The sequence below is a fragment of the Chrysemys picta genome, chromosome 9 (assembly GCF_011386835.1).
Source record: "Chrysemys picta bellii isolate R12L10 chromosome 9, ASM1138683v2, whole genome shotgun sequence".
NCBI lineage: Eukaryota > Metazoa > Chordata > Testudines > Emydidae > Chrysemys > Chrysemys picta.
The window spans coordinates 22968061-22995367 of NC_088799.1; the positions used below are offsets into that span (position 1 = coordinate 22968061).

Sequence of the window (27307 nt, forward strand, 5' to 3'; positions counted from 1 at the left end):
TCCTGATCACTTTCCTTTCCTCTAAATGTTTCATAATTGATTCCTTGAGGACCTGCTCCATAATTTTTCCAGGGACTGAGGTGAGGCTGACTGGCCTGTAGTTCCCCGGATCCTCCTTCTTCCCTTTTTTAAAGATGGGCACTACATTAGCCTTTTTCCAGTCATCTGGGACCTCCCCCGATCGCCATGAGTTTTCAAAAATAATGGCTAATGGCTCTGCAATCTCACCCGCCAACTCCTTTAGCACCCTCGGATGCAGCGCATCCGGCCCCATGGACTTGTGCACGTCCAGTTTTTCTAAATAGTCCCGAACCACTTCTTTCTCCACAGAGGGCTGGTCACCTTCTCCCCATGCTGTACTGCCCAGTGCAGCAATCTGGGAGCTGACCTTGTGCGTGAAGACAGAGGCAAAAAAATCATTGAGTACATTAGCTTTTTCCACATCCTCGGTCACTAGGTTGCCTCCCTCATTCAGTAAGGGGCCCACACTTTCCTTGATTTTCTTCTTGTTGCTAACATACCTGAAGAAACCCTTCTTGTTACTCTTAACATCTCTTGCTAACTGCAACTCCAAGTGTGATTTGGCCTTCCTGATTTCACTCCTGCATGCCTGAGCAATATTTTTATACTCCTCCCTGGTCATTTGTCCAATCTTCCACTTCTTATAAGCCTCTTTTTTGCGTTTAAGATCAGCAAGGATTTCACTGTTAAGCCAAGCTGGTCGCCTGCCATATTTACTATTCTTTCTACACATCGGGATGGTTTGTTCCTGCAACCTCAATAAGGATTCTTTAAAATACAGCCAGCTCTCCTGGACCCCTTTGCCCTTCATGTTATTCTCCCAGGGGATCCTGCCCATCTGTTCCCTGAGGGAGTCAAAGTCTGCTTTTCTGAAGTCCAGGGTCCATATTCTGCTGCTCTCCTTTCTTCCTTGTGTCAGGATCCTGAACTCGACCATCTCATGGTCACTGCCTCCCAGGTTCCCATCCACTTTTGCTTCCCCTACTAGTTCTTCCCTGTTTGTGAGCAGCAGGTCAAGAAAAGCTTTGCCCCTAGTTGGTTCCTCCAGCACTTGCACCAGGAAATTGTCCCCTGATTTTGACCCTGTAACCCTCACTCCTGTTTTCCATTAGTTGTTTCCTGACTTCAGTTGAGTCCTGGATTCAGTGGCTCCTCCCCTTAGGCTGGGAGAAGGGCCTTTAGATGTGGGCGGGGACTCCCCCCCTCCTTCCCCAGAACTCAAGAGGTGCTCAGAACTTTGTCTTGCAGTGGAGGAGTAAAACTGACATATTTGTCAGTTTCACTGCTCCATCTTTGTGTGTCACTGCTTACACTGAGCAGCAGCAGAGGCACTAGAGCTGGATAGCAGCAGGAAGAGTCCTGAACTAGTTGACATTCTTATAGCAGTCTTCACAATATATGGATTTTTTTTTTATGAAAGGCTATATTCTGCAGTAATTTATGTCATGCACCCTCCTTCACCAAGAGAAGTTCCCCACTTGCCAATGGTAAATTGATTTTCCAAGCCCCAGTGTAAATCATTAAACCATTTTCAAAGAGGGCAGGGGAAAATTAAAAGCTAGGCTGCGCTAAATTCTAATAATTATTTTATCGGGAGACACAATTATGGTGGCTTATTGGCAGCAAGGAAGCAGAAACATTCAGAATATTTGCGCTGTCACTGCTATACAGTTTTTGATTATACTATGTATTGGTGCATAAGCACAACACATGCATTACACTCTGCCACCTATTATAAGCAGTTATCACACCCTGAACACAAATATGTGCCAAAGTGGAAGATTTAAAACTTTAATTTGGTTTTTAATGCTGTGAAATTCTCCTCAGAGTACACTGGATCTGTACTTCAGAGCAGGGCTTAATGATGGCAAGGAGAGATGTATAAACATTCCTAATGCAGTATGTTGCGCTGGGGCAGGCAGATGTGTTTGATGCAATAAGACTGAAATTTGAATATCTAGTGACCTAAATTGGTTAAAACATTGTCACAATAGCTATCCTATAAGTACCATCCCTTAATTCACTGCTATTCACCACTGCAAAAGGTTATCATATTTGCACTTTTCCATTTTTTTCAGAGTAGTTATCAGCATTACAGCCATCATGGAAGTCTGCCTAAATGGATCACTACTTCATATGTAGTTCGTTCCAAACAACCTTAGATCGTTCTAGTAATAACAGCAACTCTACTCACAACTTGAACTTCAGCAAGTTGAACAGTCTTTTTCCAAAGGAAGGCAGAAAATGTGTTTGGTTCTTTGGATAGGAATATATATTTTTCAGTTATTTTAGTTCAACTTTTAATTCGTTAGTATGTTTGGAGATCAGAGTTATTAAAAGAACCAACTCTGGCCTCTAGCCAAATAATTCATACATTTGTGTATCCACACCTCTCTGTACTGTACTTCTATGTTTGGCATTCCTAAATTGATTGGTAACTTTAGATACGTACAAAATGTATATGCCATGACACATACAACACAAAGCTTGCAAGCAGTATCCATGTCTGGGAAATTCCTTTCTGATTGAAGCCTTCGTCAGCTGTTCTATCATAGATGTCAATTACATGATTTATTGTCCTTGAAGTTTAACACATGCTTTGCGAGGTGGGTGGGTGGAGTGGGAGGAAGGGAGGATAGAGGAACTACTGCAGCACTTACTATTTAAGTGTTCAGGTGCACATTAATGTACAGCCAGGAAACAAAAATACCTTGATGGAAACTAAATACACCATAAATTTCTGCCCTTATACTCTTGTATCCCCACAAGTCAATAGCGCTAAATAGGCAAAATTAGACTAAGTTTTGTACAAATAAATCCATTTTCTTTGTTTATATTACTATTAAGGAAACAGAACTTCAACTACCAAGTGCGCCGACACATTTTGAGAAAAAATTGCACTGAGCAGCTGAGACACACTGTACAAGTCACTTCAACTCTCTGTGCAAATTTCCCCTCCTACTCTTTGTGTCCCTAATTGTAAACTCATCAGGGCAAGGACTGTCTCTTATTATGTGTTTGTGCAATGCTTAACATAATGAGGTTTTTTTTTATCTCAATTGATACCTCTAAGTGCTACTGTAATACAAATATTATGAACCTTCATCTAGTCAAACTGGTACATTGCATGTTAGAATTTGTGATCTAATTTGGTGTCATCTTACTCCTGCAAGAAGTTCTACTGACTCCAAAGGGATTGCTTTTATAAGTAGGGCAGGTGTAATTTGGCCTTCCAATAAGAAGCTTCTTGGCTGATGCTTAAGAGCTTTGCTGACTCAGTGCCTGAGTATTCAGTTGCACAAATACATCTGAGGACTCAAAATCCAATGTGATGTAAATTTAAATTTTACATGCACAAGTCTCACAGATGTCTACCTAGTTGATGCTGTATGCAAATATACATGTAAATTGAATGTTGGGCAAAGTTCAGACGCCAGACTGAGGACACTGGGAAAATTAGGCACTAAATATTGAGTTTTAATAACAGAATACTGTAGGGTTGTGTCAGGTTCTGGAATCACTACACTGGGAAAATGAATTCATGCATATCCCAACCATTGCAGCTTCAACCATAAATCTTTCATCAGGCAGGTGGAAGAACAGGTTCTTTCCCTAGTGAAACTCATTTCCAGTGTGTCATCTTTTACTCTGCCAGGGTAGATTTCACTAGTCAAGGATAGGTATGGGGTGCAGGCGTAACCTCATCTGATGATAACCTCATGTGGAGCATTTTATATCTCAGGTGCATTACCACTCAAAGGAATAGTCTTCAACCATCCTACCTTCAAGAGCACAGAATTATTTAAAAGTAAGCAAAGAATGGGATAGGTGTCAGATTTATAAATTTAAGTAACTACACACAGATCAAGTTTGTTACTCACCAGGGATTTTTTCTTTTTAAAATACCCGACAAGAGTTTCTGGATATGGCTAAATAGTTCAGAATTAAACCCTCCAAAAGACAGAGTCTCACTTTGGGTGAATGCTAGTGTTCAGCTAGTAAACACGTTTTTCTCCTGCCTCACTGCTCCTCTCTATTCCTGCAGCATCACTCCATCTCTAGATTTGTACATTTTAAAATATTGATTTGGTTAGTCACTTCAGGAAAATGTTAAAGAGCAAAAGATTCTAGTGTCTTGGACAAAAGACTTTTTACACAATGAGGCTTTCATTTATACCACATCCTTGAGCAAAGTATTCTTTCAATCCTAGCACTAGACAGGAAATTCTCACCACCCAGCAGGGTGTTCATGATCAGAGGCATTACTTCCTTTGCTAGCGGGACAAACTGGATTTAGGTGTGGACTTCAATTTATCTTCTGAGGTTTTGAAACTTTGAGATGACATCCTCAAACAGCTTTCACACTGAGTGAAAACATGACCTATGGCACAAGAACTAATAGAAGTTTGTTAGAATATGTAATTTTATTCTAGAACCTCTCTGCATGTGACAATGTCAACTGAATTAGAGTTTCTGACACTTTCAGTGTCTGTCCCCTAAGAACATTTAAAAAACGAAAAATAGTACAGGGAATCACCCTCAGGAAAATTTGTGGAAGAGTTGGCACTTTTACTGGTATATTTTAAATACACACAAAGGTATCTGCTAGTTTTCTTTTTGTAAGAGTCCTCATGAAAGTTGCTAAATTGAACTGCAGTAACATGTAGAGCACAATACAATGTGTTTGAATCATGACCTACGAGCAAAGGGTCCCAGCAACAAGGAAGGATTAGCTTGGAAAGGAGGAGGGCTGATGGCAGCCCTCCCAAAAGTTTGAAACTTTAGGAAACAATGTCCTCGACTTTACAGTTCATTGCCAGATATTTCCCAAATGAACTAATGAAGTTGCAATCTAATTAAAACCACACTCCTCCTATCTTGTCTTTATTCCTGCATGGCTAGGACAAGGCAGTAATTCAATGTGCATGTTTATGCAATCCCTGGCCTCTGCTGAGTACTGCATTTGGCACTAATGCAATTGTGATTGGGGAATTGTATAGATAAGGGGATTGTTGATATGAGAATATGGAGCCTGCCTTTCACATAGAGGCTACAAATTCAAGGTCAGTAATGCCCAAATGTTACAACCATTTGAAAGCCGTTCAGTGGTTGCTGCAAAAAGAGTTAATGGTCTCTGTGCTAATGCATAAGCATCAATATTGTAAAAAAAGATTGGAAGAAGCCAGACAACCTGGTGAAGCCAGAAAGAAAAATACAAAACAAAACCCAGCCAGGTGAGAAACTAAGCTGAATACATGAGATGTTTCATTTGCCTTGACTTAGGAAAAGAACTGTAACACTGGACAGCCTGAATCTGAATTTTCTGTGATGCCACGCATTAGTCAGTGATACTAAAGAGGAGTACTCTACCAATTGAAAGAATCACCTGTCTGAAATCCATCCTAGTCATTGCACAGAGATATTAAGGATAGTTTTCCTATCTTATCCTTGTTGCATTATTTTAGCTGCATGTTTTTCTTTTAACAGCCAGCACATTTACTTCCCTACAGAATATTGCTGTATGAAAAAGTATTTATAGCAGCCCAAACCAAACACAATGCACATTGTGGTACAAACTAAGCAAAAAAACAAAAAGGTAAAGAATAAACAACTCTTTATTAACCAAAGAATTATATTTTTATACTTTTAGAAACAACTTTTCCTGCATTAACTTTTAGATTATTTAACATTACATCAAATTCAGCAATGTGTATTAGTCCTCCACTGCTTCTTTACAATCATAGTATCTGCTTATTTAATAAAGAATGAAGTACTTTATGTATGTGTCAGTAATGTTTCCTATTCAAGTACACACATAAAAGATGTAAAAAGAAAAGGTCAAGTATAGTCAAATAATATGAAGGGCTGTAAGATGTATAATTTTTTTATTAAGTTACAGAATCTCCTAAACAGAAGACTTCCTTCTGATTGGATTTTAATATTACATTACAATTCTAATGTCTAAGTGTTCGGTTACATTGCTTGTTATTAGAGAATCTAGGTGACAAAACTGAAACATGCATTAAGGGCCTAATCTTACTCTAAATGAAATCAATAGCAAGATCCACATTACCGTCAATGAAAGTGGGATCAGGCCTCAAATTTGTACATTGATTAGTATCTAAGGACAGTACATTTTCAGATTAAGAATTATTATCTGTAAATAAGTCTGGCTCTGACTAAGATGTATGAACTACAAATGGGTCTTAGTAACATTAAACCATAGGCACTGGCTTTTACTATAATACTTGAAGAAAACCCATTGCATTAAGCAGAAAGAAAACAGTCTTCCATTCCAAAAATACACATAACATGCCCTGTTTAAGTGTAAGAATAATAATATTAAATAATTTAGGGATCTGCAGGGGGAAAAAAATCAATATGGTTTAAGAGTAGACATGTTTTAAAAACACCTCTGAGGTGGATATGATTAAAAAAGTGTACATCTTGGCCATGAGAAGTCAAATGCTGTAACTTAAAAATAATAATAGATTCATTGTTCATGTTTATAATTTATATATCATCTACAATACCTTCAAAGTAACAAAATGATGCATGAACTTTGACACAGATAACATACACTAAGAGGTTTATTTTTCCCCAATAAGTCATTCAGTTTGTTTTCGCCTAATAATTTTAAGCCAAGGAAACTTTTAAAAAAGAAAACAAAAAGTACAAAACAAGGGAAGAACTTTGAAACAGTAAAATTTTTAAGGGAGGGCAACAATTTTTAGGTTGACCAGTTCCTGGATTCCTTTAAATTAAAAATCAGGACACAAAATGATACAACACAACCACAAACTTAGCTTATAGAAGAATAAGAATGACTACAAGTAGCATTTCCTGCACATATGTTTTTAAAACTATCATTTACAGAGGGAATGGTGTAATTATTCAGCGTTTAGTTCATATACTTCTACTGTCTGTTGAACCAAATTTGATTCCCATACCAATCTGGTTAAGAATGCCAACAGTCATATCTATTGTCCATACAAGGGAACTGCAGTATATTGCCACAGAAAATAGAAAACCCATCATGCTACTTAACTCTAGCCCTAGTATAGAGAATCTGCAATGGTGAAAAATAATGGGTCACCTTCAATGGAAACACACAAAGGATGTAGAACCACTTAAGAGATACAATATAAAGCCATTGAAATTAATAAACTACATACAGAAAATCAGCTATGCAAAGGTGATAAATAATGTTGATAAACTTAAATTTTACTTAAAAACAAGTTACTTGACTACTTATTTTTAGACTCCGTTAACATTCTGAAATCAGGGCAATTACCATGAATCTGGCGATTGTACAATAGCTATTTAATAATTTTATAGTATAATTTTAAATCTAATTTCACCAAAACCACACTGGTATTGCTTCAGCCACAAAAAATAATTTTACAAAAAGTGAATTTAGTTCCTGTGTAAGTTGTACTGCATGGGTAATAGATGTAGTTTTACCACCAAGCCTGCTGAAAAGTTTGAGAGATTAGCATAATTGTAGAAAAAAGCCTTGGAAGGCAAAATATTATAGCTTACAGTATAAAGAAAAGTGATAACCCAATAAAGTGCCTTTCAGTGGTAAATATTTTCTTTTACTGCTCAGACCCAGATGTAGTCCAAAGACCTGGTGTCTTCAAGAACATTCAGTGGTCAAATGACTAGATGAGCAAGGCACACTAACACTTAAAAACCAAGGATTGGTCTATGATCTAGCACCATTATCTTCTCTGAAAAAGACCCCCAAAAAGATCCAAACCATTGTACAAGCCATTTATCTTTTGCTGGTTTTGATTGGGACGTGCGATCCTTTCACATTGAGGTTCTCCACAGAAACTTCAGGTCTTCTGGATCCTGCAATCAGTGGTTTTGGGTGGGGTTTCTCCCTGAAACAAAAAACCAAAACACAATCAAAACCATTGTATAATGCTTGGTGAACAATATGATGCATTGGCCAAGTATTTTTTCCATTTACAAAACACACAATGAATAATCTAGTTATTTTTATGTAAGCCTTTATGATATGTATTTAAACTGGTTTACAATTTAGAAACATCCTCTGCTGGTAAAACTACTAGCATGTTTCAGTGGATGAGAAACTTTAGCAGCCTAGGCTTTTTGTTGAGTTTATTGTGTACCTATGTATTTGAGAAGAGACAGCTGCAAATTGGCATGTTGGCAGAACTCACTGAAGTGAATGAGAGCTGTGCCTGATTAAAAACTGAGCAGTAATCAAGAGCTAGATTTGTCTCTCAGTTTAAATGAGCACAGCTTGCCCATGGAATACTGCAGGAGGGGCTAATGCAGCCTGCAGTGTTTCCCCTCTAGGACTGTGCAGAAGTGACACATGGAAAGCACTTTGCACGGTTTGGGAGAAGGTGAAGCAAGGACTAGAGCTTCTTACCACAGCATTCCCTACTCACTCCAGAAATTAGTTTGAGCCAGCATTAACTCTTGTTGCATATCCTCCATGGTTGATACCAAGCAGCTGACAAGGGCAGCATACCTCTTACTGGAGTTATGCTGATAAGCAAAGACCAAAAGAGCAGCATGGGGAAAACAATCTATGCTGGACAGACAACTACTGCCTTCATAGATATGGGGCATGCTCCTTCTCCCAGATTCCCTGGTCTCTGGGGTTGGATGGCCTTGTCTCCTCCTGAACCTATGCATCTCACCCCAGGGGATACTGCCAGGAGAGGAATACAGCAATTTTCTGACCTTCTCCTGCTCTTTTCCTCAAGAGGATGGACCAATCCACCTCTGAGTAAAGAGTGGAGGATTCAGCCTTAACGCAGTGAACCCAATTTGCATGTGATCAATTTTACCATTATTTTCTCTCTCTCTCTCATTGTTTGAGATAAAAACATACTTGTCTAAAAAAAAATAAAACTGTAAAATTTACAAGTCGAATTATAACCAAATAGGTTAAATGGTCAAAACTTCTGAAAGCCACACCTAGTATTTCCTCAAATTTTAGTTATATCAAAATACTACTCTGAATTACACTTCAGCTACATAATCTGTGAAGCAGAGAGTAAGTATATTATTTCTTCTCAAGGTTCCTAACATGAAGTTCTTATTAATGAAATAGAGCATACACTCATTTTCTTTTAAGCAAAAGGAAAGACTATCAGCATAATTAGAGCCATTACAGAAACGATTTCTACCTCCTTGATGCATCTTCCTTGCTTATATGATGGTTACTTCTGTGTTTTGGAGCTTCTAAATTGCATCTAGCTCCAGATGTTCCAAACTTCATAATCTCCTTCTGCCATTCCTCATCAAATATGTGGGCCTCAGCTGCAAACAGTTAAAAACATTTTTGTTTTAAACTTGATGAAAACATAGGAGAGAGTATTTAGCTACAATTGCTACATCACTAATCAAAGCAATTGTATTAAAACACAAAGTTTTGTAACTGGAATTTTTATATAATTTAATATATTACTGTCCATTCAAAACCATAAAACGTTACCACTCAGATTACCCTCAAGTATGACCAAAAAAACCCCACAACACCTCCCTAGCCCCCCCACAGAACAGTATTTTCAAAAGTGACTGATGATTTGGGGTTCCTCACTTTTTAGGTGTCCAACTTGATACCCACTGAAGGGGCCAGATCAACAAATCAGCACTTCCTAAAAAAAAAAAAAAATCAGGTGGTGTGTGCTGGAAGACTTACATTCATCCAAGTTGATAAATTCTTGATTCAGTTCTCGATCACCAGTTTTGTTGTTCTTTGATTTTTTAATTACATGGGCACGTTCATGAATGTGATGACCAATAGCCATTTTTTCCAGCCCACTTTCAGAATCTTTAAGTGCTTTTCTAGTCTCTTTGATCTGCTCAAAGAAGGGAAATTATATTGCAATTGCTACTTCAACTGAAAAAGTGGATTATACAAATTAGTTCTCAGAGTTTTATTTTTAACTCAAAATAAATTTGCTTTAAAATGAAGTTTATGAAAAAAAACAGATGCTTCCTACTGAATCTATTTTTGTTGCACTGGCTGAAAGACTGATAGCTCAAACAAAGTATTGAGCAAACAATACTCATCCCACCGTTGGCAGACAGGAAAGATAATATTACCACCCATCGGTTTTTAAGAAGAGAATATGCATGCAGGTTATTATTAATTGTTTCAAAATCTGTCAGAGCCCAGCCTAAATATAACCCCTGCAGAGAGTCTTAAACATTCTCCTTGACAACAGAACAGATAAGTATGTGTTGGTATTCTCTACATGAAAGGGCAACTAATTACAAGGCTGTCATGTTGACTTGTCTGAAACTCTTGGCCACTGCTTATCACTGTGTTCATAGGTATATTATTAGAGCCTTTCTGATAACCAAGTGCTGGCTTGAGCTCTGACATGATTGGCTGTGGGATATTTTCAACAGCCTCATACTGCTTGCATATAATCTTTCATGAACCTTGCCTTGAGGGTTCAAATTTAAATTTGAATTTCTTAGCAGAATTAGATGCACAACAGCTGCAATGAAGCTAATGAGAGGGCATCTTAATCTGAAGCATTATGTAAGCATTTAAAAGTCAAGTACTTAGGCTCAGATAATTCAAAGTAGACATTTTGCACTATTATTGGTACATAAAGTGATTTGAGGTAAAGTCGTGTATAAATGTGGAGACTTTTAGTATCTTACGATTGCAAATATTTAGGTGTAAATATACCCCAATAGGCAAAAGGAATATGACATTGTACACTGGTTCAAAAAGCAGCAAATGCAGAACTGGTAGCTGTATTACTGACCTATTCAGCTTTTGAGAAAATGGGTATACAAATAGCTTTAGCACAGGATATAATGCCTTAAAGAGTATTTTCAAACAATATCTACTCTAAGATATAGCAATGGTGTAATAGAGTGTACACCTTTCTAAATTATAGAAATGATTCACCCCAGTAAGGATTTTAAAGGAGACAACTTGAGTCTGCATTAATATACAGTCTGACAATTTAACAACACTCTTGAGACATGGCTGAAGAATACTTACACCTCCTGGAGCTGTGCGGGTCTGAGCTGAAGCTTGAAAAACCTTTGGTGGGTCATCACCTATCTTGGAATATGTCATCACAGAAGAAGAACTGAATGAGTGTGCATCTGGATTGAGTGAGAGATGATCCTGAAATTGATACACTTTAAATTAATACAAATGTTAAAGCGGACAGATAACCTAAGAAGAAAGAACAGTATCCCACATTAGACACCTTCTCCATCTCAATATTACTTTTGAGGAATTATATCAGGAAAAAATAGGAGGGAAAAAGCCTGAGTTTGCAGTATCCTCTGCATTTGCCAGTGAATCTTGCTTTAAGCCCTGATCATGCAGTCTATCCACACACAGAGGAACTCATCTGCCCATATACAGCCCTACTGACTTCAATGAGATGTGCTTTTGTGGAGTTTATTGCAGGATTTGTACTTCAGAAGGGAAGGAACTGTCTTTGGCCTGGTCTACACGGGGGGAGGAAGGCGGGGGAAATCTATCTAAGATACGCAATTTCAGCTACGAGAATAGCGTAGCTGAAGTCGACGTATCTTAGATTGGCTTAGAATCACTTACTTCGCATCCTCGCGGCGCAGGATTGACAGCTGCCGCTCCCCCGTCGACTCCGCTTCTGCCTCTCACCGTGGTGGAGTTCCGGAGTCGACGGCAGAGCAATCAGGGATTGATTTATCGTGACTACACTAGACACGGTAAATAGATCCCTGATAGATCGATCACTACCTGCCAATCCAACAGCTAGTGTTGACGTACCCTTAATGCGTGTGTCATATACAGAACAAAGTACCCAGTCTGCACTTAAATAATAAAATATTCATTTAATGTATTTGGGAGAATAAGGGTATCAAAATGTTCATATGTTCTATTGTCATCAGTACTGATAATGACAAAACTGTTTTACCAGAGCACCTTAATAAATTAAACACAGTTGACCACATTCTACTCAAGTACATAGACATAACTGGTGTACAACTGATTGTATAAAGAATTAAAATTTCAATACTTTCTGGGCTAAAAACAAAACAAAACACAAAACATTTTCTCTCTGCACCCCATAGATATCATAATATGGCTTTTTATAGGACTTCCTGAATAACTGTTTTAAACACTATTATTCTGTTCAATATAAATAATACTTTTAAGACTGATTTTTTGAAATGTACTTACAAAATTTCTTTGCAGTTCTAGCATACTGTTTCTCATGTTTGATATAGTTCTATCAATTGAAAAGAAAGGATCCTTAAAATCTGAATTCTGTTGGAGGAGAGAAATTATTAGCTAAAGGAAAACACAAACAAACAATGAAAATAGAACTGTGACTCTTAAGACTGTTCTTTGACAAGACAATCACATGCATGTTTCCAAAGATGCAACCAAATAAACTTCTCACAAGCTTTGTAAAGCCTACGAGCAATTCACAAATACAAAAGAGCTGAGAACAGCTCACTTTTTTAAAAATTAAAAGCCGGATTGTGGAGGTGAAAATAGAAAAGGGAAGATCATAGGTTTTTAGAAATTATTGGAATGTCAAAACAAGCACACATTTAGGATGCTATTTACGATTGTTTGGGGTCTCTTCCCTTTAAACCTCTCTTTGGACTGACTAACTTGTCAATTCTGGTGACATCCAGAGAACCAAACGAGCTAGAACTGCAATATGCCTTTCCATCTCTTAGAACACCTTAGACAGAGCATTTCTAATGTGCAAATCTCACTGGTCGCATTCATAAACATAAAGCAGTCGGCCAGAAAAGGACATGAATGAGGATCTAGGGCGGACTCCAAATGTAATCAGTGAAATTCTTCAGACATTGTTAGCAATTGTTCAACAAATGTTTCAGTAGGTAGTGCTATGAACTTCATAGAGCAGGGGTGGGCAAACTATGGCCTGCGGGCCAGATCTGGCCCATGAACTCCCACTGGGGGTCTAGGGCTTGCCTCGCTCCAGTGCTCCAGCCGCAGAACAGGGTCGGGGGCTGCTCCACGCGGCTCCCGGAAGCTGCGGCATGGCCCCCTCCTGCTCCTACGTGCTCCAATGGCCCCCTCTGGTGCTGCGGGGGCATTGCCTGTGGCGGGGGCAGTGTGCAGAGCAACCTGACCGCGCCTCAGCGTAGGAGCCAGAGAAGAAACATGCCGCTGCTTCCAGGAGCTGCTTGAGGTAAGTGCCGCTCCAAGCTTGCACCCCTGAGCCTGTCCCCACATCCCAACCCCAGCCCTGATCCCCCTCCCACACCCTAAGCCCCTGCCCCAGCCCGGAGCACCCTCCCATCCTCTAAACTCCACGGTCCCAGCCCAGAGCACCCTCCTACACCCCAAACTCCTCATCCCCAACCCCACCCCAGAGCCCGCACCCCCCCCCCCCCCGAGGGGGATAGTTAGGGGGCGGAAAGTAGGAGGGGCTGGATAGGGGGCAGGGACCAGGCTGTTTGGGGAGGCACAGCCTTCCCTACCTGGCCTCCATACAGTTTTGCACCCCGATGTGGCCCTCGGGCCAAAAAGTTTGCCCACCCCTGACTTATCAGATCCCCCTTCAGTCCTCTCAAGACTAAACATGCCCAGTATTTTAACTTCTCTATAGGTCAAGTTTTCTAAACCCTTTTTATCATTTTTGTCACTCTCCTCTGGACTCAGTTTGTCCACATCTTTCTGAGAGTGTGGTTCCCAGAACTTCAGCTGAGGCCTCACCAGTGCTTAGTAGAGCAGGACAATTATCAATTATCTCCCATGTCTTACATACGTCACTCCTATTAGTACACCCCAGAATGATATTAGCCTTTTTCACAGCTATGTCACATCGTTAACGCGCATTCAATTTATGATCCACATTGATCCTTTTCAACTGCCACCTAGTCAGTTATTCCCCATTTTGTTGTGCATTTGATTTTTCCCTTCCTAAAGTGTAATATTTTGAACTTTTTTTTTTTTTTATTTCATCTTGTTTTCAGACCAATTCTCTAATTTGTCAATGTCATTTTGAATTCTAATCCTGTCCTCCAAAGTGCTTGCAATCCCTTCCATCTTGGTGTCATCTGCAAATTTTATAACCATTCTCTCCACTTCATTATCCAAATAATTAAAGTATTAACTAGTACTGGACCAGGAAAGACCCCTACAGGGCTCCACTAGATACTTCCTCCCTGGAGGACAGCTAACCATTGATAATTCTTTGGATCTGGTCTTTCAATCAGTTGTGCTTCCACCCTGTGGTAATTTCATCTAGACCACATTTCTTTAATGATATACTAGTATTCGTTACTCATGGCTAAACTTCATTAGGCAGAAAGAGGCGTGGAATAGTGTTCTGATCAGAAACAAACAGAAACAGACATATCAAGAAATACATTTGCTTGACAGACCTTTGAGTAGCCTCCAATTTTTATAATTCTCAGTCACAAGACTTACATTTACACGTCAAATGCATTATATCTCCTTTGGATAAAGCAGACAGCAGGCCTAAGAGAAGCAGCAGGTATATGAGTGACTCCTTTCTGACTAGCATGCACCACACTGGGTTAACCTAATGAACTACTGGAGGCTTTAGTTGTTTCATACATCCTGCATAAGTAAGCATTGCTTCACAGTTTAAAAGTTAATTGCATAATTCACAACATATTGTTTCAAGAAAGCACTACGGAAAAAATGATTTTCATGGTCATCTTGGAGTAGGGATGGGAAGGAGATCTTTGCACATCACTGACAAATGACTCAGAATTAAAATGCAAAACTATAAAGTGAGCAGCTAATCCCAGTGCGGCACAAAACCTCCTTATGAGAAAACTTGTCCATATCAAAAGGGACAGCCTGAAGGAGAAAAGTAAGCCTTTGAAATAGTGTAATTATTGTCAAGGGTCTGAAGAAAATCCAGTGACATAGGCTTGTTCAGGTTAAGTTTAGTAAAGCATCGGTCTCTGTCCAGACAGGGAACAGATTATAGGTTGTTACTATACTGCTCCCAAAAATATACTTCAAAACACACAATTATGCTGGCTGAATAAGTTTAATTTAAGGATGTCCATTCCCGAAGCCAATTTAAACACTTATGTATGTGGGTAAATACATTGACACCAAAATTCCATTTCTGAATTTGATTTGAAAATCATGACTATTTCATTAAGAGTGGAACAGGCAGATCAGACTAGTGCACATTTTAGAGTGAGAGATAGAGTTCTCTTGTCAAAGGAAATGTTATCAATGTTTTTGGGTCCCACAAATTCTCTACTCTCTTCTTCCATCCAGAAAGTCTAATCATGGCCATGACTACCACGTTCACTCCCATACTCACATATACAGGAGATATTATTGCTTAGAAGGTTCTTGACAGTGTTATTTTCTTTCACCGTCAATGGAGAAGCTAATGACATTACTTCAGTCTACTTTTGTTTTGGAGAACCAGTATCATTGATATCATGGTATAGCTATGGAAACAACATTTCCTAATTAACTAACTATTTAATTGCAGAGCAGCAAGGAGCTTGCATATTGTTTGAATGTCTTGTATCAGAATGATGGCTTCCAACCACAAAAGCTAGTGTGCATGTTCCTACCAAAGCTCTCAGTATTCCCATTCTCTTTGGCACTGCACTCTCCACCCATCCTGCAATAATCCTTGAGACATTATGTCAGAGGCACGATCATTGTGGAAAACGTCTCCATTTGTTAGAGTTGTTTTATGTTGCTTCTGAGTTGGCTACAAGGGCCAAAGAATGACAGTGATACAAGGCTGAGTTTTATCTGTGTAAAAAATGTTAAAAAGGATTTTTTCCAGCTATTCCCTCCCTCCCCGCCCCCAAGCTATTGAGGGCATTCCCCAACAAACTAAAAATGTTGGCACAATTCAAGTTCTGGTCCTAGAGCTGATATTGCCCTGCTAGTAACAAACTATAGACATGATTACTAATCAAAGAAATTACCTTTTCCCCAAAAGTTTTGTAGATGAAACAAAAGTATATCAATTTTTAAAAGGACAAATCAAACTATTTTGAAAAAAAAAATTTCAGCAGCAGTATCAAACTTGATATCAGTGGAATATTTACTCAACCTCAGCATTGTCACTAGATAAAAACAAACATTCCTTAGTTATATCACTCTGCATTTCTAACAAGCAACTACAGTAGTTAGAAAGCACCATGTAGCTACGATTTATTCTTGTTTTAGTTAGAAAGACAATACATACAGGTTAGCAAGTTACAAGGGCTATTTCTCTCAGGATACTAACCATGCTACCAAAACTGCCAAAGGGCATGAGGGAGCAGCTCACTGCCTGGAAGAAAAGTACCAGTTCCTTTTAGTTATTGTACCGATTATGCATCATGGTTAAGGGGAATCCGGTCCACTTTCACATATAGCAACTGAAATAATATGTTTTTTTTTTTTTAAAAACCAAAAAGTCATTTAAGGGGACCTCAGTGATTTATAATATGTTAAAACAACATAACATGAAGCAGTTTTCTGTAGACACAGTAGTACAATTATTTCAAAATGAAAAAAGATGACTGCACCCACGCTGAATAAATCATATTTACACAAATGTAATAAAAGTACTTAAATCATAAGAAATCTGTGCATCATAGCAACCTTTATACTAGAGGTAATTAAAACATAAGGTGTACTTCGAACGTCCCCTGCTTCCTCACACACACTCAATTCTGCTTATGTAGCAGAGGCAGTCACAGAGAGGATAATTAAAACCAACAAGTCTGTTTCTACTCGACAAACAAATTTTCATAACTAAATTACAAAAGGCTGACATAAATTTTAGGGCAGAAAAATTAAAGTAAGTGATACAGCTGATCTACTCATAAGCTCTCATTTTATGTAATGCAAGAGATTAATGTAGACTTAAAAATGAAATATATACATATTCTCTAAAATATTCAGATCCCTCAGGATAAACCAAATCAACTCTACCATGTCAGCAGTTTCAAAGGTCATTGCAAAGAAGTTCTAAGTATATCTATCGTCACATACAGAACAGTCTGAAGACTAATAAATCCACAGTGCATAAATATATTCTTGTACAGATGCATAAATAGATGCAGCTATGAACCCTGTCAGATACAGTGCCTGTAAAACTGACTAGTTGGTCTTGAATATCCCTGTATGAGAGAGCAGTTGAAATGCTGGAAAACAAATTTAAATTTCCAGGAAATAAGGATGAGATGTTAAATTCTCACACACACAGACACACACAAAATGTGAAAATGTGTGTGGCTCATAACAGTATAACACTTTCTAATAATGCAAGTTCAAAATGGAATACAACATCTGATTGCAGAATATTATACACTGTATGGAGCAATATACATTGCAGCTAAGGCTGATGGCTAGTATTGGGAAAAAATGCACAACTGTCATGACTTCCTTTCATATCTAAACAATAATTTAGTTTTTGATCATGATCAATTAGAAATTAAATATCCTTTATTTTATGATAAAAATGTAAAACCATTTGATAGTTGCCTAATAGTTTAAATCCATAAAAAAGCTCTTATTGCACTATGACTGGACATTCATGAAGGTGGCTTGCTCAGTAGTAGAGCAGGTTACAAAAATGGAAAAAGAAAATCAGCACTTTGGGGTTTTTTCTATAGCAATTTTGAATTTTTGGAACTTTTCTCAACCAGTTCTACTTAATAGCTGTGGTAACCAAAATCCAACTGTTTATTAAAAGAAACTAAAAATTCATAAACGTAACAAGATACAGCTTGAATCAGACACACTGAAGACAACTTAAGAAATCAGAGTATTACTGCACATGTTAATGCACTGTATTCTTCCACTCCCCACCCCCCGCGTCCCTCCCCCTCCAAAAACAAAAGTTAAAACAAGCTTTGTGATCTGTTTAGAAAACAGTGTTCAAACAAATCTGGAAGAACAGTTAAAATCTTAAAACAAAGAAATGTGATTGCTCCCAGACTGTTGCAACATACATTTTGTTCCTTTTTAAAATGAAGCTTAGGCACTATAATTTAGTTAAATACAGTAAGAATTATACTTTCATTAATGACTGGATAATTTCTCAGCATGGACTCAGACAAAAAAGTTTTGAAGCTTTTAAATAAATTAATTCTTCTCAACGTGTATAATTTAAAACTGCAATAAAGACACTAATATGTCCCTATACAACAGCCAAGGTATAACACCAAGTTTGACTGAACCATCCCTTGAGCAAAAATATCTACACCCAAAAATCCACAGTAGTTTCTAAATATTTATACTTTGAAATGTTCCTCTATCAAATACATTTCTATTTCATTTGAATTCTTCATTCTTGCCTCTCTAATACTTATGATTGGAGCAAACAAACACACTGAACCACCATCAGGTCACAGTATCCAGCTCTAAGTTTTCTGTGCAACTTGGCCACTGTTTTAGGCAGCCACAAGGATTTTTTTAAAAAGGATATTGGGGTGACTTTAGGCACCAAGACCAGGCAGATGTATTTTTCTTGGTGCTCTTTCAAAATACTTCAGTGTCCCCAAACACTAAGCTCCTCCCAACCACAACTCATGTTCCTTTGTGCCCCACAATTGTTGAGATTAGACAGTGAAATCCCGCTGTGATTTTTTGTTTGTTTGTTGTTTTTTTTAAATAAGGTCAAGTCCATATTTAAGCATTTGCTGAACTGAAGCCTGAGAGCCTACTCCTCCCATGGACTTTAATGGAAGCCGAATCAGACCCCAAGTGGGTCCAACTCTATCTATAGTTGAAACTAACTTTCAGCGTATAAGCATAGGGGAAAGAATCTGGCAGTTACTCTTTTGACCTGCAGGTGACAGTTTGTGCTCCAGCTATGTTTATTAAGCTCCAAATATGTAAGTTTGAATTACAGTGACTGATTTTGGCAAAGTTCCACAACCCCCTATAGTTGTGTTATCCTTGAACTAAATGGCAGCGGTTCATATCTAATTTAAAACAAAGTCAAAATGCTTTGAACATAAAATATATTTGTCATGTTATTTAAAAACATATATCCTTTCTAAACCAAAAAATCAGATTAGATTTAGCAACAGAAACATTGCCATAATTGTCACTGCACGACCAGTCAGTTGAAAGTGTACTTTATATAAGACAGACTGTTGCGAATTTTCTTCTCTTTTGCAGAAAGCCTCCAGGATTATTAGATTTCATATCATTTACTTGATCCTCCTTAATTGTTACAGCCACATAACAGGAGGCAAGACATTTAAGGATCAGGCTGAATGCAGAATATGAAGCGTCAATTCAAAGTAAAGAAATTGTATAACGCTTAACATTTTCCCAATAATTTTAGATGTCTAGGTTTCAAGTGCGTCTTACACCCACAAAGTGGAAATTCAAGGTTAACGACAAGCCATTACAATACTTAGGCACAGACATAACTGAATGAATTATGGGGAAAGCAAGACCCTCCACTATTCTGAGGCCAACATCATATGAACACAACATGATAAGTAAATTAAATGGAAAACCAAAAACCTAGGACCCACAACATTATAGGTTTTCTTCCACAGACTGCAGTCTTTCCACTTCAAAGAGCAGATGGCTTGTGGAGGCTTTGCAGGCCAGTAGCTTCAGACAGCTAAAAGACATTGATAGTGGCTAGCTATGAATCATCCAACTTTGTTGATTTAATCTGCCATACACGTTTAGGGGCAGATTTTCAACTGAAGCAACATTTATGCACCCTCATACTGCTCCCAGTAATTAAATGCATAAATTCTTGACTACATTTGTGTGTATAATTATGTAGGCCCAAGAGATGAGTTTATAAATTAAAGTAGGGTTACCATACGTCCGGATTTCCCCGGACATGTCCGGCTTTTTGGGCTCCAAATCCCCGTCCGGGGGGAAAGCCCAAAAAGCCGGACATGTCCGGGAAAATCGGGGGGGGGGGGGGGGGGAGGGGGCGGGCGCCGGGGGCTCGGGGGCTGCGGGGCCGGGCCGGGGGCTCGGGGGCTCCGGCGGGGGCCGGGGGCTCCGGCGGGGGCAGGCCGGCGGTGCCAGGCCGGGCCGGGGGACGGGCCGGCGGTGCCGGGGGACGGGCTGGGGACCGGCGCTGCGGTGCCGGGGGCCTGGGGGCCGGGCCGGGGACCGCAGTGCTGGGCGGGCCGGGCCCGGGGCCGGCACCCCAGGGCCGGGGCCAGCCTGGGCCGCGCCTCCTCCCCCCACACTCCCCCTTACCTGCTTCAGGCTTCCCGCGACTCAAATGTTCGCGGGAAGCAGGGGAGGGGGCGGAGACTTTGGGGAGGGGGCGGAGTTGGGGCGGGGCTGGGGGCGGGGCCGGGGGCCCGTGGAGTGTCCTCCTTTGGGAGGCACAAAATATGGTAACCCTAAATTAAAGGCATAACTTAAATACCCACTTTTAAAAATCTTTCCTTTAACATTATTAAATAAAGGAAATTCATATATAAAAATAAAGGGAAGTTTAGGGAAAACTCTTCCATTGGAAAATTTTATCCCCTGCTATTTAAATATTAGCCATGCACAAGTGTTTTTTTCATCACCAGTTCTAATATAAAACAGCTATAAATGAGTTAAGTAAAACTCTTACATAGTGCTTTTCATTCAGAGATCACAAAGCACTTTACAACAGGTAGGCAAGTACCATTATCCCCATTTTAGGGTAGGTAGAGAGATTAAGTAACTAGACCAACGTCACATAGGCCAGTCGTAAGGCCAGGAATATAACTTTGATCGCCTGTTCCCAGACCAGTGTCCCATCCATTAGACTAGGTTAGAGTCTAAAACTGAAGTGTTATGCCAGATACCTGAAACAATTAATTACTGGTAAAGGAAAAAAATCCTTTGAGATTATGAAAACTTACTCTCTGATTTCCTCTCAAAGCAACCTGAGAATCATGGTGTCCTCTTTGATCTCGAGCTCTTTCGCCACCCTCTGTAATACTGAGAAATGGATCTCGTCCAAAAGGATCAGAAAAGCTTCTCATCATTTGACGCATGTATTGATGCTGCGCAGCAAAAGGCTCCCTAGAGAGCGGGAGGAAGAAACAAAGAAAACTCATGAATATTCTTTTAGAAAGTTAACGTGTCCAATTCCAAACTATGTAAAATTATTAGGAAGTAGGCCAGGCCTGCTGAGCAATAACCAGAACTCCACTTAAAGCCACTAGACACATGGATCTCCAGACACCTCATCACCTTGATTGCAAAAACTGTTTTCAATGGACAGCTCCATTGTAATAAACCCTAGGGAGGCAGAGATTTCCACTTATTCCCACCATCCTGCTGTTCATTTCCCATGTATTTCTCTCGTCTATTCCCCATAACTCTTTTGCCTCATCCTCCCATCATCAACCCCTCTGGCTCTCAACTCTCCATATTTCATTCTCTTCCTCATCACCTTTAGTGAGGTCTCACATGCTTCAAATCCATCTTCTCTTCAACCCAATCTCACACCTTTCCTGCCTGCCAGGCTTTAATACCATCAATTCTATATTTGTTGCCCACACTTCCCATTCCTTTCACCTGCTACATCTGGAATTCCCTCTCAGTATTAAGAGCATCACACTGCTCCACTTGTGTCTCCCAGTTGGTCCATACACTAACCAAAAGCCAGATCTCTAAAACTTGAATACTCCTATCTTCATATTAGGCTTGTTTCTTCGCCTCTCCATTTGGTTGTTTCCATCTCTCCCACGTTTGTTCCCCCCGCCCCCTTCTTTGAGGCCCATACCATTCACTAAATCCATTCCTGGCTCATTCTCCCTTATTTTAAGCTCTCTGCCCACCTCTACTCTTCTCTCTTTCCCTCCAAATATGCCCTTTTATCCCCCCATCCATCTTTTCTCTCCTCTCTCCTACCCCCACTTACCCCTCTAAATCTGATCTTGTTTTTCCCCATAAACTCCCAATCTGTGTCTCCACATTCCTGAAGAACAGTGAGATCTTTCTTTTAACCTCCTCCAGATCCCCTCCACTCCAGTTACTACCTTCTCTACTACACTGAAGCCAACCTGAACAAGGTAGCAGCATCTCTCCTTTTAGCTTAATTCAAGGGATACTTCTTAATCCTTCCCCTCATCCTTTTCATGTGTATCCATCAGGCTTCTGTCCTCAGTTGTCCTTCTTGGCTCTAGGAAATCTTAACCCCTCCCGTGGTGCTAACTGCCTCTACGTGAATGAGTCCCAAATCACCCTCCTAGCCTCACAGGCATGTCGTCTCCAACATCCAATCATCTTCTCATACTCACTAAAGGTTAATTTCTTTCCTTACCACTCTCCATTAAATACTACATCTCAGGCTTATAGCCATGTTGCCACCCTTGACTTTTCTCCTTCCCCTATACCTATATCTCTCACTAGGCCCTATGGTGTATGGGAGTTTTTTGTTTGTTCGTTTTTAAAACTGGCTACATAAGACTTTTATTAAAAATCTAGAGTTATATTTGTAATATTGGGTGAAGACATTTGTTTATTAAAAACATGATTTTTAACCGGACAGTGTCTCTTTAAGCTATGCATGTACTTTACATCCATGTCAGTGTAGACAAGCAATTCCATGTCTAGAAGTAGTTTTTCTATTGTCAAGAGCAGTCCCTAACCCATCCTACACACGATTCCTAGTTTTAGCTTCAGTCCAAACATGATAAGCAACTATAAGGCATCAAGTGTCTTGGCAGTTATTCACAGGATAAATGCCTTACTCACAGTGTGAGAAATACAAGCACAAGCAAGTTTTCACCTGCACAACCACAAAATTGTCACCTTTAAGTCTGTTCAAAACCATAAAGCATAGGAGTGCCACCACAATTTATAATTGCATACATATACTTCCATAAAGCCTCCTCCTACTCCACAGACTTTAAATATGTTTAGATACCAAAATACAAAATGCATATGCCATTTCTTAAATAATTTAACACATAGCAAAACTATCTGAAGGCTTTTTCGAATCTTCTCTTTCCCACACAAAGGATGAAGCAAGTCAAAGAAACATGAAAAAAATTGAGGTCTTACTTTTTGGCCACCTTGTGGGAAATGTTGAATGATTTTTTTATTCTTAACATCATTCCTCCAATATTCTGCAAGAGCATGTGCATATAACAGTAGTGCATTCTAAGAATCTGAAATATTTCATACATAGCACTTAAAGCACTTTTCATCTAAAGATCTCAAAATGCTTTAGAAAGGTAAGACTGTAAAATGTAGGTATTGTCTAGGAAGCAGACACAGAGAGATTAACTGTTTTGTCAAAGGCCACACAATGAGTCAGTGGCCGACCCACAAATAAAACAGAGATCTCCCAACTCCCAGTCCAGTAACTTATGCACAAGATCTTGTTTTGGGATGTGGCTAAAGGAGAGCTGCTGGTGCAATCCTACATATAGAGTATACAAAATTTCCAGGTTTGCTAATAACCAACAAGACAGCTTTCAGAGTAGCAGCCGTGTTAGTCTGTATCCGCAAAAAGAATAGGAGTACTTGTGGCACCTTAAAGACTAACAAATTTATTTGAGCATAAGCTTTCATGGGCTACATCCCACTTCATCAGATACATAGAATGGAACATATAGTAAGAAGATATATATATATACACATACAGAGAACATGAAAAGATGGAAGTTGCCATACCAACTCTAAGAGGCTAATTAATTAAGATTATTATCAGCAGGAGAAAAAACAACTTTTGTAGTGATAGTCAAGATGGCCCATTCCAGACAGTTGACAAGAAGGTGTGAGGATACTTAACATGGGGAAATAGATTCAATTTGTGTAATGACCCATCCACTCCCAGTCTCTATTCAAGCCCAGGTTAATGGTATCTAGTTTGCAAATTAATTCTAGTTCAGCAGTTTCTCATTGGAGTCTGTTTTTGAAGCTTTTCTGTTGCAAAATTGCCACCTTTAAGTCTGTTACTGAGTGACCAGAGAGGCTGAAGTGTTCTCCTACTGGTTTTTTAATGTTATGATTCCAGATGTCAGATTTGTGTCCATTTATTCTTTTGCGTAGAGACTGTCCGGTTTGTGCAATGTACATGTCAGAGGGGCATTGCTGTCACATGATGGCATATATCACATTGGTAGATGTGCAGGTGAACAAGCCCCTGATGGCATGGCTGATGTGATTAGGTCCTATGATGGTATCACTTGAATAGATATGTGGACGGAGTTGGCATCAGACTTTGTTGCAAGGATAGGTTCCTGGATTAGTGTTTTCGTTGTGTGGTTGCTGGTGAGTATTTGCTTCAGGTTGGGGGGCTGTCTGTAAGCGAGGACTGGTCTGCCTCCCAAGATCTCTGTGAGTGAGGGATCATCTTTAAGGATAGGTTGTAGATCTTTGGTGATGCACTGGAGAGGTTTTAGTTGGGGGATGAAGGTGACAGCTAGTGGTGTTCTGTTACTTTCTTTGTTGGGCCTGTCCTGGAGTAGGTGACTTCTGGGTATTCTTCTGGCTCTGTCAATCTGTTATTTTACTTCAGCAGGTGGGTATTGTAGTTTTAAGAATGGAAAGCTAATAACTCTTTGTTTTGGGGGACACATGTTCAGTTGACTACTGTTACATCTCTGAAGATCACAGCTCAAATCATAATTACAGGGATAAGGAGTTAGCCAATCTCATTCATACTAGCTTTGGGTTTTGTTTTGTTTTTTAAATTTGACTCCAGCCCATTGTTGGTCCTAGCAGGACATACAAGATTTGCAGTGGTACAATCTGGTCAGGCATTATTAGACATTAAGAGATGGAGAAGCCTATTTAAGTTTAACAACCCATCATGGAGAGAGAAGATGCTAATTCTTTTTAAAAATATTTATAACTCATCTGTTGCTCAAGTTTGAGTTTGCGGGTTTCGGGGGGAGAAAAAGGAAGATGTAATGGCGAGGAAAGTTGACGTATGAGTTCCTGCATGTTTTGTTCCCCTATGCTACAAAACTGATTGACTTTCTCAAGAATTTTTTTTTTCTTTTTAAAGCTTCACTACCAGATAAGGATCTTGCACACCAAGCTTCTGTTCTTCACATGTTAAAAAAATGTTATAAGCCACTATAATTAAATTTATAATGGAAGCAATGGCAACTCTGATAGCAAAGCAAATTTGTTGTTCCACTATTATGCAGTAATTACATTTGCATTATGATCTAATTGGTAGATACATTTCCAGTAAAGGTCAAATTAAGACTTTGAGAGGATTAGTAATGGGATATAGAACCTCTCTCATCTGAGGCACAGTTCATACTCCATCCAGGTCAATAGTAACCTAAAGTTTCTTCAATCTGATGGTGAAGGGGTTTACATGAAGGGAGGTGAACTGAGACCAGTACAAAATCTCAGACAAATGTTCATATCACAAAACCCTTGTGACACTTGCAGTAGAGAAGCTAAGGATTCAGTGGGTCTGAGGACTGAACTATTGTCACTTCTACAGGCAGGTCCTCCAACTCAGGAGCTGGTGTAGTTGGTAGGAAAGAAAGCCCTTGTTACTGCCTGAATTGTGTATGTGCTGTGGACAGAGGAGGCTCCAGTCTTTTAAACTATAAATCAGATATAATTAATAATCACCACAGCAAGACAAAATATAAATCATTTTAAAAATGAAAAGCCAGATACTGCAAACACTTATGCAAGCAAGTAAGTTTACTCTTGTGAGTAACTCCACTGAAATATGTTACCTGCAAGGGTAAGCATTTGCAGGACAAAGGCTGAAGTTCCTAAATTCAAGTGCTCCTTGTTCCCAGTTGAAAATAACAATGTTCTCAGAAAATGGTAACAAAAATATTATTGCTACTCTTTATTTTAATCATACATTTCTATTCTAAGATGTGTGTTCAACCAAATAACCATAGTTTTATTACTTTAGAAGATCACAGGGTGGATAAAAAAATAATATTTTTCTTCAAATAAAAAAAAAATCGGATTTATTTGATAAAATGCTTTTTGAAGAAAAACCCCATGTAAAGATATCTTAATTAAAACTACATTATAGCTCAAAGATATCTCCTCATGGAACAGGGATTATAAATTCTAATTACAGTATTAGATAACATTCATGTAATGTTTAAGAACAGTTTTGTAAATGAGTTCCAATAGTTCATGGATTAGGGACCCAATTTTATGGGGTTCCAGGGGCTTCTGTATAGATTATTTAGGTTAATCTTTCTACCCAATGGGACTCAGTGTTCAGTCTAGAAGATACCATCAGAGATGCTTAGTTTTGCAGTTCTCAAACGGTGGATTTGTGTCTCCAGAGATAACATGATTGTTAACAGCAAAAATGTTTTCAAATAAATAATATAGAGTGGTGAGAAATAACAGACCTCAACCCTATTGTCCCTCTGCAAATCTGCATACACAGAGTCAATCAAACCCTTACCTCTCTCTAAAAGTGCAAAATTTCAAAAAGTTCAGTGTATAGAAGATTGTTGGGGGCAGAATAGATCTGAACAAGGAGAAGAAGTCTGGAGAAAAATGTGAGAAGGGAGGGACAGGCAGTAGAAACAAAAGTGAAACTGTTTGAGCAGCATATTCCAGAAGTCTTGAAGTCTTTCTGAGTGTAGCCTTCCTTGATTTGAGATCTACCATACCATTCTCTCACTAGAAGGGAGAACCTATAATGGCAGCAGGCTGTAAAATATTCCCACCATTCCACTTTGGGAATATTTTAATGAAGTTCCTCTACCTGTGGGTAAGACAGGCATGCGTGCAAAATGCAAACAGTGCAACAAAGAAATGCAAGTCCTGGTTGGCCGAATGAAACATCATCATGAGAAGTGTTCCTTCTCAGGAGAAAGCTGCCTTGAAGAATATGAAAGGAACATGTCTGAACATGCAGGATCTTCAGGTTGGTAAACTTTTTTATTTCATACTTCTTTCTTAAGGACTGCCTGTCTTCCTTCTGGACTAATCTTGAATTCTCATGTTTGAGCAAAAACATATAGTTGCTACTATATGGTACTATCATTTTAGATGCAATTGTGATAAAAAAATAAATAGCTGAAATAGGCAGATCTTCCTTTTACAATTTCACCTTTAAAGTAGTACTGAGTGTTAGTGAATGCAATGAGTAATATAAATGAGCAGTATGGTAATTAAATAACTGCATTGACTTATATTGTTTAGGAGAATCCATCCTCAACATACAGGATTCTGAAGACTAACCACCTTCAAGATTGCCATTATTTTCCTATAGTTTTAGAGTTATCTGCCATATTGTTTCAGTCACATCATGTATGTCACATAGCCACAGTATATCACCTGTAGCAAAAAGAAAAAAAAAATCTCCATGATCCAGAAACAACCCTAGATAAGTTTGTGATAAGAAAC

General features: G+C 39.0%; 1 protein-coding gene across 9 annotated transcripts in view; it reads right to left on the minus strand.

The window, feature by feature from the left end:
- Window positions 1–5618: 5618 nt before the first annotated feature.
- The window catches only part of MLF1 (myeloid leukemia factor 1), a 28878-nt gene continuing 7189 nt past the window's right edge, over window positions 5619–27307 (minus strand). For 4 of the 9 annotated variants that reach the window (XM_005286997.5, XM_005286999.4, XM_005287000.5 and 1 more), the window contains exons 2-8: window positions 20854–21016; window positions 16263–16307; window positions 12215–12301; window positions 11036–11164; window positions 9710–9869; window positions 9195–9327; window positions 5619–7910 (exon numbers count right to left, since the gene is read on the minus strand). In XM_005286997.5, coding sequence (XP_005287054.1) covers window positions 7799–7910; window positions 9195–9327; window positions 9710–9869; window positions 11036–11164; window positions 12215–12301; window positions 16263–16307; window positions 20854–21016 — 829 coding nt within the window. In that variant the 3' untranslated portion in view covers window positions 5619–7798. The remainder of the gene's footprint in view (window positions 7911–9194; window positions 9328–9709; window positions 9870–11035; window positions 11165–12214; window positions 12302–16262; window positions 16308–20853; window positions 21017–27307) is intronic. The other 5 variants (XM_005286998.5, XM_065557844.1, XM_065557845.1 and 2 more) reach the window with 3 other exon arrangements.